The 12,758-nt window shown below is 48.4% G+C and overlaps 1 protein-coding gene across 1 annotated transcript; it reads right to left on the bottom strand.

Moving 5' to 3' along the window:
* Window positions 1–5,651: 5,651 nt before the first annotated feature.
* Window positions 5,652–8,355, bottom strand: gja10a (gap junction protein alpha 10 a; the record flags this gene model as incomplete). Its single annotated transcript, XM_083924154.1, has 2 exons — window positions 5,652–5,690; window positions 6,919–8,355. The coding sequence occupies 2 exons, from the start codon at window positions 8,353–8,355 to the stop codon at window positions 5,652–5,654; spliced, it is 1,476 nt and encodes a 491-aa protein (XP_083780280.1).
* Between the last annotated feature and the right edge of the window lie 4,403 nt (window positions 8,356–12,758).

Genomic DNA, 12,758 nt, shown 5'->3' with positions numbered 1-12,758 from the left:
AATCGTTACCTAGAACCTAGAAAAGTCTGTCGTTTAGTGATGACTCTGGGGAAATGGAGAAAGAGTCCAGTTGGTGCACACAGCCGGGCAGAGGAGACACAGGTTTTAGGCGTTCAGAGCATCAGGGAAAAGGGAGGAATCTGTGCTGGGCCTCATTCAGTCCCATGCATGTGGCTCAGAGTCCAGTTCAGTAAACAGTCTCTGGGTCCGTCTCTGTCCTCTCACGCAGCAGCACTGTTGTTGTTATGTGACGCCGCGGGGTCAGAGGTCGGAGGTGGGGCCATGACACCATGTTTTGACAAAGTCTGAGGTTAGAGGACGGCCTTTGACCGCCATGTTTAGTCCTTTGACCTCCATGTTTAGTCCTTTGACGTCCATGTTTAGTCCTCTTAAGGCCAAAGGACTAAACATGGACACTGAAGGACTAAACATTGACGCCAAAGGCCTAAACATGGAGGTCAAAGGACTAAACATGGCGGTCAAAGGCCGTCCTTTAACAAAGTCTGAGCTTTCACCGTCCAGACCACAACGCCATGGGGGACGTTTTGCAATCCTCACACTCTGGGACCTGGTTTCTAAAGATCCTATTTTCAGGCTCCGATAACGAACAGGACTAAACCAGACTGAACCAGACTGAACCAGACTAAAGTTGAGCAGTTACAGGAAAACTGGTCTCTGTGTGGACGGACCCTGAATCCCAAACATAAGCACCACTGGTTTGCTTCTATCACTGGAGTGTGAATGGAAACAAAAGCTCCTCTAAGGCTCCAAACTCTGTGAAAACTCTGTCACGCTGTGGAAAATGAACGGTCACAATGTGAAACACACTCGATCCACGTTAAACCGACCCAGAACGCCACTCTCACAGCCCGGTGTGGTCCTTTAAAGACATCAGAAGTGCTCTTTTTCGTCCCACTTATTTATTTATTGTCTTAAAAGTAGTAATAACTGAGTGTTTGTACTTACGGTAAATATGTACTTAGCTGCACTGTTCTTGTATTGTACATAAGACAGATGACCCTACTCAAAGTATTTGGTACAGTATGTCGGTGTGAGACACCCGCGCTTTCAAATCCACGCTTCATAAGTGAGTTTGTTTCAACACGGAGCAAAAAAAATGATCAATTCCTGCAGCAGAGTCCGTTTCCCCGCAGTGTGTGAGGCTCAAACCCACACGCTGGCACCGTATTGATTTAGGGAGACGCCAAATTCATCTGCTGCTGGAAAAGGTCGATGGCGAGGCACGTGGCCGGGGCGGGTGCTGCTGTGGGTGCGCGGTCGGCTCCGCACTGGGGCCCCGAGTCCACCGGGGTCAGGGCGGATCAACGTTTAGCACAGGAAGGTCAGACGATACTTCCCCGCACTTGATTTATTCTGAAATCGGTTAAAGAGAAGCCCTTCAAAATAAAAGGGGCGGCTGCTGCATTTCCCCTGCGTGGTTTCAGTGAATGTCAAACAAACGTTGAATGTTTGATTCTTAGATGAAAAGCACGCGGATCAAACGGCAGCTCAACGGAAACACCAACGCCAACACCAACGCAAACGTGCCGTTGGTGGAGGTGAAGCGATCACGACAGTGCGCGACGCTCTCACCGAAGAACGCGGCTCCGCTCGTTCCCTTCGACTTTAACTCCTCAATGTGAACTTGTTGATTTATTTATTTGGACTCTTGTTGTTGGGGGGGGTGGGGGTGGGGGGGGCTTCGGGCGTAGATGTAAAATGTTTAGAGTTGATTTGTTAATGGTTGTGTTTTGTTTTTTTGCCAATTTCATGAGAAGACGTCTTCATTTCCGAGTCACGCGTGAGCTTAAGTTTAACGCTCTGACCTAAAGCGCGTGCGTATGTTTACAGTTCTGTGTGTTACCTTTTGTAAAGTTAAGACCTGAGGGTTAAGTTAAATTAGAGAAACCGTTAAAGCTCCTTTTTTTTAATTTGCGTAAGTTCAAAGTGTTAAAAATAAGCATCTGACGAGTGCAGCTACAATTTCTTGCCTTAGAAGGTTCCAGAGGCCAAACTGAGCCGCGCCGCAGCCGAGTCACGAAAACCGCTTCACGCTCTTCTGTTTACGATGTTTCCTCCTTATTCACGAAGCAGTTCAGTCCAAAGCTTGTGTTCACGCGGAACGACTCTTGGGTGTGAGTATGAGCGTAGACGAACGCTCATAAAGTTCCCCCGCGTGTGTCCGCAAAGTGAGAAAACAACAAATTTGTGCGTAATTTTTGTTTTTACATGACGTCTTGTTTGTTTGTTTCACACTGAACCTGATGTAATGTGACGGGGGTGCACCGACATCAATGCTGACGCTGTTCATTTTGATTTAGTGCGCCCTCCCACTGTGCCTCCGTCCCGTTCCCCGTGCTTTAGGGTCCTTGTCCCCCCCTCCAGGCCCGTTTGTACTCACACTACCTGGGCCGACACCACTGGTTCACGACGGAGAGCCACTGGTTCACGACGGAGAGCCACTGGTTCACGACGGAGAGCCACTGGTTCACGACGGAGAACCACTGGTTCACGACGGAGAGCCACTGGTTCACGACGGAGAGCCACTGGTTCACGACGGAGAACCACTGGTTCCCGACGGAGAACCACTGGTTCACGACGGAGAACCAGTGGTTCACGACGGAGAGCCACTGGTTCACGACGGAGAGCCACTGGTTCACGACGGAGAGCCACTGGTTCACGACGGAGAACCACTGGTTCACGACGGAGAGCCACTGGTTCACGACGGAGAGCCACTGGTTCACGACGGAGAACCACTGGTTCCCGACGGAGAACCACTGGTTCACGACGGAGAACCAGTGGTTCACGACGGAGAGCCACTGGTTCACGACGGAGAACCACTGGTTCACGACGGAGAGCCACTGGTTCATCACATTATGCTGAAATATTAACATGTCAACAAACTTTGGACTGAACTGCTGCTCTGAATAGAAGAGAAGTTTAATCATCGCAGGGTTTGTTTCAACAAATACACTCATCAAATAACCCATCGAGTCTGTTTTAACGTAGAAATCCAGGAGAGATGCTAACAGGCGGACGTGGCTAACAGTGATTAGCTCGAGGCAGCACGGTGAAGGCATTCAAAGGTCTTTTTTTAACCACTAATGCTGCTGAAAATATCAGCAAACCTCTGCAGCAGCATGAGAAGAGTCCCTACACACACACAAAGCAGCAATGGGCTCCTTCCACTGTAATGGACTTTACTATGAGAGGAGCTGGTGCAGGGGCCAGTAGGTAAGTCTTTAAAACACTCTTTAATAAACTCTGGCTTCACTAACTACGCTGATGATGCTTTGTTGTGTGTGTAGGGACTCTTCTCATGCTGCTGCAGAGGTTTGCTGTTATTTTCAGCAGCATTAGTGGTTAAAAAAGACCTTTGAATGCCTTCACCGTGCTGCCCCGAGCTAACCACTGTTAGCCACGTCCGCCTGTTAGCATCTCTCCAGGATTTCTCCGTTAACAGTTGTTACACTAAACAAACTGTCTCCATGGATTATTTGATGAGTGTAAGTGTTGAAAAAGACCCTCGGATGATTTAACGCTTGAATTCCACTTTAAGTCTCCGACCCTCCTCCTTCTCTGGGCGCGGCTCTCGAGTGGGCGCAGACGTCGGTGCTTAAACCGCGATCGTCGGTCGTCAAGTTGTACTTCAAGGATGTTTGGACTCAAATGCGTCAAAACAGACGACTAAAGGACGTCCAGTGTGTTTACAGGACACGTTAATCGGGGGCCATTGAATCTCAGATTGCGATTTTTTTGCGGTTCTTCGCGCTCAGTCTGACGGACTCAAGCACTTATCTACCTGGATCCTCCAGCTTACCTCTACCTGTGGGTACGGACTGTCAGATAGACACGTGGAGCGCTTCAGTGGCGTCGTCTCCAACTTTTTACAGTGGTTCATTGTATTTGTAGGTTTTTGGTCAGTACATGCGACATGACTGTTATATGCAGGTTTTTTATTTCCCTTTTTTATCTTTGAATGTTCGGACGACTTGTGTTTGGTTTCAGTTCCTTTTGTAAATATTGTGCAACACGTCATGTTTTGTTTATTTGATATGAAAAAGGTTTTAAAGCAAACGGCGTTTTGTCTAGAGAAATAAAGAAAAAGCATGAGAAATGTGGCTGTGTGTGTGTGTGTGTGTGTGTGTGTGTGTGTGTGTGTGTGTGTGTGTGTGTGTGTGTGTGTGTGTGTGTGTGTGTGTGTGTGTGTGTGTGTGTGTGTGTGTGTGTGTGTGTGTGTGTGTGGATTCAATCTCTGCTGACAAAGTGTTCAGAAGCATTTAATCTGAAAACAATATAAAGAATCATGAAATGAGCGTATATAAATGACTATATACAGGTTCACGGTGGCGAGAAGGTTCCAGGTTTGAATCCCTGCTGGGGCCCTTCTGTGTGGAGTTTGCATGTTGTCCCCGTGTCTGCGTGGGTTTTCTCCGGGTTCTCCGGTTTCCTCCCACAGTCCAAAGACGTGCAGGCGTTCGGTTCATTGATGACTCTAAATCACCCGTAGGTGTGAATGGTTGTCTGTCTCTGTTCGTCTCTATGTGTCCTGTGATAGACTGGCGTCCTGTCCAGGGTGGACCCCGCCTCACGCCCGATGTCAGCTGGGATCCGCTCCAGCACCCTCCCTGCGACCCCGACCCCGGGATAAGCGGTTGAAGATGAATGAATGAATGACTACACAGGTTCCTAATCACGTCTGCAACTTAGAAAAAGTACTCAAAGCTCCTAAAGTCCACGTGACAGAAGCAAACGGATGAGTTTGCTCCGTAATCCACTGTTTTGTTTCTGCACGTCTTCAAAATGGAAAAATGTCCACGTTACAAAAAAAAACAGTAATAAAAGATACAATCCTGTCCTGTTAGTGCCCACGTGGAGACGTTCGAAGGTGCTTCAGTTCCTAAAAACATACGGGGCCTCGTCATGGCTGCTTTGGAACCGGACCCCCAGGACCGGCGCCCTCCTGGTGTCCCAGCGTGGTCTCAGCGTTCCACCATGGTCTCAGTGTCCCACCAAGCGTCATCTCAGTGTCCAAGCGTGGTCTCAGGTCTCAGCTTAGTCTCAGTGTCCCAGCGTGGTCTCAGTGCCCCACCTAGCGTGGTCCCAACGGGGTCTCAGCGTCCCAGTGTGGTCTCAGCGTCCCACCATGGTGTCAGTGTCCCAACGTGGTCTCAGTGTCCCAGAAAAAAAATGGATGTGTTCGTAACTTTAGACCCGACCAAAATGGCGCCATGGGCAGGAGAAGGAGGGTGCGCGGCTAAAAAGAGCCGTAGTGAAACACATTCAGAAGCTTAGGTCCCGTCACCGTTAAGGTCCAGAGACACAACTCTGCTGCTCACGCTTTAAAACACTGTGTGCGATGTGTTTCCTGTTGTTTACGTGTTGTTTCCTGTTTGGCGCTCGGGCATGGACTCGGGAACGCAAAGATTTCTACATCCGGTAAGTCCTCCTGTGTTCATGAGTACCAAAATGGCGGCGTCCTTAAGGGAACCTGCCCCACTCAGCAGCTCTCCATAGGAATGAATGGACGCCACTTTTACGTCCGCTGTCCGTTCTTGTTTGTGTGTCCGTGGTTTTGGACGCGGACGGCTGGATCGCTGATAACGTTTGTGGAACACGGCTCCGCGGGCCGTGATGTCCGCCTCGTGGCTTCACTTCTTCATGATGGAGGAGATATCCAGAAACATGCTCTGAGGAAGACAAGAGGACAGCTGTGACTCAGACTGGCGCCGGAGCGGGATCGAACACACCGGGGACGCTCCGCAGGTGCACTCACCTGTAAAGGAACATTCTCACAGTCTGGGACAAAGAGCGATCATCCCAGGGTCTTTTTCCGCAGATTCCCTAAATCCCAGAGAGATTCTAACAGCCGGACGTGGCTAACGTTGATTAGCTCGGGGCAGCACAGTGAAGGCATTCAAAGGTCTTTTTTAACCACTAATGCTGCTGAAAATAACAGCAAACCTCTGCAGCAGCATGAGAAGAGTCCCTACACACACAACAAAGCAGCAATGGGCTCCTTCCACTGTAATGGACTTTACTATGAGAGGAGCTGGTACAGGGGCCAGTAGGTAAGTCTTTAAAACACTCTTTAATAAACTCTGGCTTCACTAACTACGCTGATGATGCTTTGTTGTGTGTGTAGGGACTCTTCTCATGCTGCTGCAGAGGTTTGCTGTTATTTCCAGCAGCATTAGTGGTTAAAAAAGACCTTTGAATGCCTTCAACGTGCTGCCCCGAGCTAACCACTGTTAGCCACGTCCGGCTGTTAGCATCTCTCCTGGATTTCCCCGTATATAGTAAAGTAATTGTCTCCGTGGATTATTTGATGAGTGCAGAAAAAGACCCTGAAATGTAATTGATTTTTAATTTAACTGCATTTTAAATATTTTATTATTATTATTGTTTGTGATTAAACGTCGTTTGTCAAGAAACATCCAAACTAATTTGTTCATGTATTTAATTCATATCACATGTGTTGCCCTTTAGAAGTTGCATCTGTCTGATCTTAAACAAAACTTTTACTTTGTAATATTCAGTGACATCGCCTCCGTTTCCCTTCCCTGTCAGTGGTGAAGGGCATCATCTGAAGCTTTACAGCGGTTCGATTTCCCTTATGAAAGCTGAAAGCCGCTCACAGATGATGCATACATGTCAGAATTGTTCCTTAACATCTCTTTTATCTCCTCTCTTCTTATACTTTACATTTCTAGTTCAGAAAATGACAGATTTGCTTCTCAGGGTCATAAAAAAGATGAAAAACGTCCCCAAATTAAAACGAATTTCCACCTTTTAGTCACGTTGATAGGCTCTGGACTGTGTCTAGAAGATCTAACCCTACACCTTTATTCTTTTGATGTTCTGGACTAGTTTGAAATGTGATTTGGACACAAGACACAAGCGCTGCTCTTTACTTGCCATTGACATTCTTCTGCCTCCCGGCGGCGGCATCATCGGCATGTCTCCCTGCAGAGAGCCCAGCTCATCCGACTCCTCTGACGTGTGCAAGGACGGGCTGGTGGAGCGACTGATGGAGGAGAAGCTCTCCGATGGTGGCCTGATCATGAAGCTGGTCTTCCTGGGGTTAGGGATCAGGACCTCGCTCCCCATCGACTCCCTTCGCTCGTCCTCCTCCATGTCTCTGATGGCACGGATCCTTAAGTTGCTCGTGGACAGCAGAGCTTCCAAGTCTCTGGGCTGAGGCTCTTCTCCCTCGCCGAGATCCTCGTGGTGACTCGTTGCGTTTCCCTCCGCATTGGAAGCGGCAGAAACCCAGGCCGGATGGTGGTTCACCATAGCTGTGTGCACCCCTGGACCTTCGTGGGTTTGCGGGGTTTGGATTGCACAGTTCTGGCCGGACCTGGGGGGCATCCTAGGCTGGGGGCAGATATAGCTGGTCTGACTGTGTCCCAGCTGAGGCAAGCTGTTGTGTCTGGGTGCGTCCTGGTTGGCTTTGAGCCCAGTGTTGTAATAAGAAGGCTTCATGTCCGCCTCTGGAATCACTTTGAAGGTCTGAGTCAGAGGCCCGTTGTGAGGCGATACAGTACTCATGACACAAAGATGCGGGAAGGACGCCTTCTTCTTGGCCCTGTAAACCAAACTGTCGTCCTCCGTGTACCTCTCTCCGTACAGTGTCTGTTTGATCTTCCTGACGCCCAGGTGGGATATTTCCATGATGTTGAGGAAAAGTGACACAGCAGCGATGGCGATCATGAACACCATGAAGATGGTCTTCTCCGTGGGCCTGGAGATGTAACAGTCTACGCTGTTGGGGCAAGGCAGCCTCTCACACTTATAGAGCGGCTCCAGTTGGACCCCGTAGAGTACATACTGGCCGAGGATGAAGCAGACCTCCACTAAAGAGCGCGTAAGGATATGGATGATGTAGGTTCTCAACAGAGAGCCTCTGAGAGGAGCCTTCTTCACCCTCCGCTGCTCATCCAGCCTCCTCAACTCCCTCTCCACGCGCTTATGCTCGTCCAACGCCAACTCAACCTCGTCCAGCTCCTCCTTCAGCTGGGCCCGTCTGCGGTGGCGCTCCTTCTCCAGCGTCCGGATGCAGTAGAGGGCGTGGCCCATGTAGACCAGTGAGGGCGCGGACACAAAGATGACCTGCAGGACCCAGAAGCGAATGAGGGAGATGGGGAAGGCGCGGTCGTAGCACACTGCCTTGCAGCCTGGTTGGTCGGTGTTGCAGACGAACTCGGACTGCTCGTCGTCCCATACGTCCTCCGCGGCCGCACCCAGGATCAGCATACGGAAGATGAAGAGTATGGTTAGCCAGATCTTGCCCACAATGGTGGAATGAATGTGGACCTCTTCCAGGATGCTGCCCAGCAGGTTCCAGTCACCCATGGTCGGCTGCTCACCACTTCACTGCCACATGTCCTCAAACTGTGGAGACATTCACATACACAACACGTCAGCCGCACAACGCCGGACTACACATCAGATATGTTTCGCTATGAGACTCTGAATGAAAGCCACAGGCCCTCAGCTCGACTCACTAACGCAGGGGTGATCCAGTAGACGGTCGCTGTGGCTGCAGGGTTCAATTCCAACCAAGCAAAAACACCTGGTCCAACAAATCAGCCGTGTGGAGGCAGTGCAGGTGATTGAGTCATTAGAGTCAGGTGTGTTCTTGCTTGGTTGGATTTAAAACCTGCAGCAGGTTCAGTTTGACACGTGCACTAAAGGGATCACTGAGGTCTCGGGACACGGGAACCTCGCAAATTACATCCAACAAGGCCTGAAACCCAAGCAGTCCGATGATAAGACAAAGAAGGTGAGTCAGTGGTTACTGCCTCCTATGGTGACGGCTGCTGTTGATTAGTGATATCCACATGAAACCTCAGGAACCATGAGTTGTATTTGAAGAGCTCTTTTCCAAAACGAGATAAAAGCCAAATTTAAACGAAATGAGTTTGAGCCACTTTGCTGTTAAAGAGCCTTTTCATTGCTTCATCAGTGTTTCTGCCAAATCTCTTTATTTCCTGTTGGAAATGGTCTCAAGATGCAGTTCCTTTCCAAAATGACACAAAACAACCAAAACCAAACAAATACCGACTACAAATGATTGAAAATGACCACAAATAAATGCAAATCAACTAAAAATCGACGTAAAACCGTCACAAAGGTGTAAAATGACCACAAATTGACCTAAAGCTGTTACAAAGAGAAACAAAATGACACTAAACAACCAACACCAAAGAAGTAGTGACAACAAATGACTCAAAATGACCACAAATAAATGCAAATCAGCTAAAAATCAGTGCAAAATAACTCAAAGTGGATGCAAAACTCTCTCAAAACTATAACATCTGCCCTGAATGCTGATGAACTTGTGGTGCTGCAATGAGTTCACGGGCTACCGTTGCATTGTGGGTAATGTAGTTTTGGTGCGTGACAAACACCAGCAGGCGGCTGTGGCGTGCGGGTCGGTTCTACTACTCATCAAATATCATCCCGGGGGCAAAGATCATTCATTCACGGGCCGGATCTGGCCCGCGGGCCTTGACTTTGACACCCATGTTCTATAATATCGTTGCCAATAAAGTTTGTTAAACACGAACGCGTTGCTCCTCTGATAAAGCTGAAGCCTTCCAACGTCTTCGATGACATTAACTTCTCTGTCAGTGAGTAAAGCGGTTCGATGCTGATCCATGTTCTCCGGCTCCTCTGACACCGAGTCACTGAAACAGGTTTAATACACTGCACTATTCTTTTGTTTTCTCCACATCTCAAGTTAAATATCTCGTCAGCAGGGGGGAAACAGAGGACATGACCTGTATGTAACGTATGACCCTGTAGAGCAGGGGGGTCAAACTCAGGCCCGTGGGTCAAATCTGGCCCGCGGTGTAATTATATTTGTCCCTGAGATCATATCCAGGTTCTGTGAGAGCTGGTCCGTGAGTATAAAACACACACACGTCTACTTTTCTGTTCACACACATGAGCATCCATGCTACCAGTCTCTGCAGACACACTGAATCCACCCCTCCCCAAACACGACCCAAAGAAAGATGGAGGACAGGAGCTTTCAGCAGATGATCTGTGTGTGAAGGTAAAGAGCTGTTTGTCACCGTGGCTGTGACCAAAGAATCAAACAGAAGAAACACCACGACAAGAACAAGGACCTGCACTGGAAAGGTTCAACGTTACACATCTGCAGAGAAGGAACACATGCACATTTGCAGTCTGCGTTTTTTTTTAGTAAAGAAAGATGCAAAACACCCGAAAAACGACTAAAAACAGATGAAAACACCACAAAAACGTGACAAAACGACTAAAAACAGATGAAAACACCACAAAAACGTGACAAAACGACTAAAAACGGATGAAAACACCACAAATACGTGACAAAACGAGTAAAAAAGACGCAAAACACCACAAAAACGTAAAAAAGCGACTAAAAAAGACGCAAAACACCACAAAAACGTGACAAACTGACTAAAAACTGACGCAAAACACCACAAAAACACGACAAAATGACTAAAAACTGATGCAAAAACGTGACAAATCAACAAAAACAAGGACCTTCACTGGAAAGGCTCAGCTTTACACATCTGGAGAGAAGGAACACATGCACGTTTGTGTCTTTTTTTTGTTTTTATAGTAAAGAAAGATGAAAACACCACAAAAACGTGACAAACTGACGCAGAACACCACAAAAACATGACAATACGACCAAAAAAGACGCAAAACACCACAAAAAGTGAAAAAACGACTGAAAAAAGACACAAAACAACACAAAAACGACTGAAAAAAGACACAAAACAACTCAAACGTTAAAAAACGACTAAAAAAAGACTAAAAAAAGACACAAAACAACACAAAAACATGACAAAACGACAAGAACAAGGAGCTGCACTTGAAAGGTTCAGCGTTACACATCTGGAGAGAAGGGACACATGCACATTTGCAGGATTTTTAAGCTTTTAACTTCGTCCCACTGTGAATTAGAGTTTGACTCCGCTGCTGTCGTCTTCCGTAGTGAACATTTGATTTATTGAACACATCTATTTTAGCCTGAAAGTCGGTTACAGGAGAAAAAGATCGTCCTCTTTTACACCAGAGGAAATTAAACGTGTGTAAAGTCCGATGTTGTGTCCTTTAGCGCCTCCTTTTTGCAGCCGACCCACTGGTGCACAGGCACACATTTACCCAAAACCCACCTGAGCCGTGCACCGCTTTAGAAAACAACCTGCAGATTCTAACTCATGGAAGTGCAGTGTGGTTTCCTGTTGGATCGGTGACTCAGCGTTTCCTCCTTTGTACAGTAACACTAAATAAAAGCACGACACTCCGAGTCAGACCACGTAAGAAGACGCTTTGGTAGCAGCACTCACATTTCACTGGCATGGGTTCCCTCGCTGCCTCTTCATGGACTCCATGTTTGTGTAAGCGTCCCAGGAGCTGAAGTCTGGATGGAGGTGGCTCCCCCATGGAGGTGCTTGGTGATCCTCCTGCGCTGGTCCCGGTCTCCGGTCCACGTCTCTCTGCTCGCCTCTGCCTGTGTCTTTCTGTGTGTGTGTGTGTGTGTGTGTGTGTGTGTGCTGTGGCTGCCTGTGCATTGGGAGTGCTCTCCCGTGTTACATGCAGGGTTCACAGGATGTGAGCATCGATCGCCTCCCGACGGGACAGTGCCCCCCTACCCCCCCACGCCCTCCCTTCTCCCACGCCAGCGGTCGCATCAATACCGGCCTCACTGTCAGAGAGAGGTGATATTTGTTTATGGCGGCTCTTTCACATACTGTGGGGCGCGCTCCTGATGCCCTCAACGTAAAGATGTAACTGAGCCAACAGGGCAGCAGTCATCTAATGAGGAGAGTGGAGGGGGTCATGGTCTACCTGCCGTCACACACAGCTTTTGATTGGCTCATTCATTTGGCTGCACGGCGTCCGTACAAGCAAAACACCATCCAGGGACGTGTGCAAATGTCTGCGATATGACGATTATTAAAGGACTTTGGGATCTTTTGAGTTCTGTTATACTGAAGATGAAGCTGCAGAAACCTTTCTATCGACTGTGTTTTCTGGACTTTGAGTCGCACCGGCTAGAAAAAGCAAAATGAAAAAGAATAAAACATATAAAAGTTCTCCTCAAAGCAATTTCAGTCCAAAGCAACTGGACTTGGTTCTTTGTCAGGAAGACGTTTCACCTCTGATCCAAGAGGCTTCATCAGTTCATGTACGCATCTGACCAGGACCAGACTGGAACTGGACCAGGACCAGGACCAGGCTCGGACTGGACCAGGACCTGGACCAGGACCAGGACCAGGCTGGGACTGGACCAGGACCAGGACCAGGCTGGGACTGGACCAACTAACTGGTGTGAGATCCAGGTATTTAACCTCTCACAAGGCCGATGATGTCACTGGAACCCTTTGTGCTCAAAGTGCCAACGACCGTCATTGGAGTGACAGTTGTGGGTGGAAGTAGGTCTGGACTTTGTTAGTGCTGGTCCAGTCCCAGCCTGGTCCTGGTCCTGGTCCAGTTGTTGGTGAAAGTAGGTCTGGACTTGGTTAGTGCTCTATTGAGTCTTAACGACAGTCGTTGGAGTCACAGGAGGCCTTTTGTGAACAGTTGAACTTTGAGGTTAGATTGTTGACCACACCATTTAGTTGGTCCAGTCCCAGCCTGGTCCTGGTCTTGGTCTAGTCCCAGCCTGGTCCTGGTCCTGGTCCAGTGGTTGGTGGAAGTAGGTCTGGACTTGGTTAGTGCTCTATTGAGTGTGAACCACAGTGGTTGGAGTCACA

The sequence above is a fragment of the Echiichthys vipera genome (assembly GCF_963691815.1).
Source record: "Echiichthys vipera genome assembly, chromosome: 12".
Taxonomy (NCBI): Eukaryota; Metazoa; Chordata; class Actinopteri; order Perciformes; family Trachinidae; genus Echiichthys; species Echiichthys vipera.
This window is presented reverse-complemented; position numbering and strand designations above follow the sequence as displayed.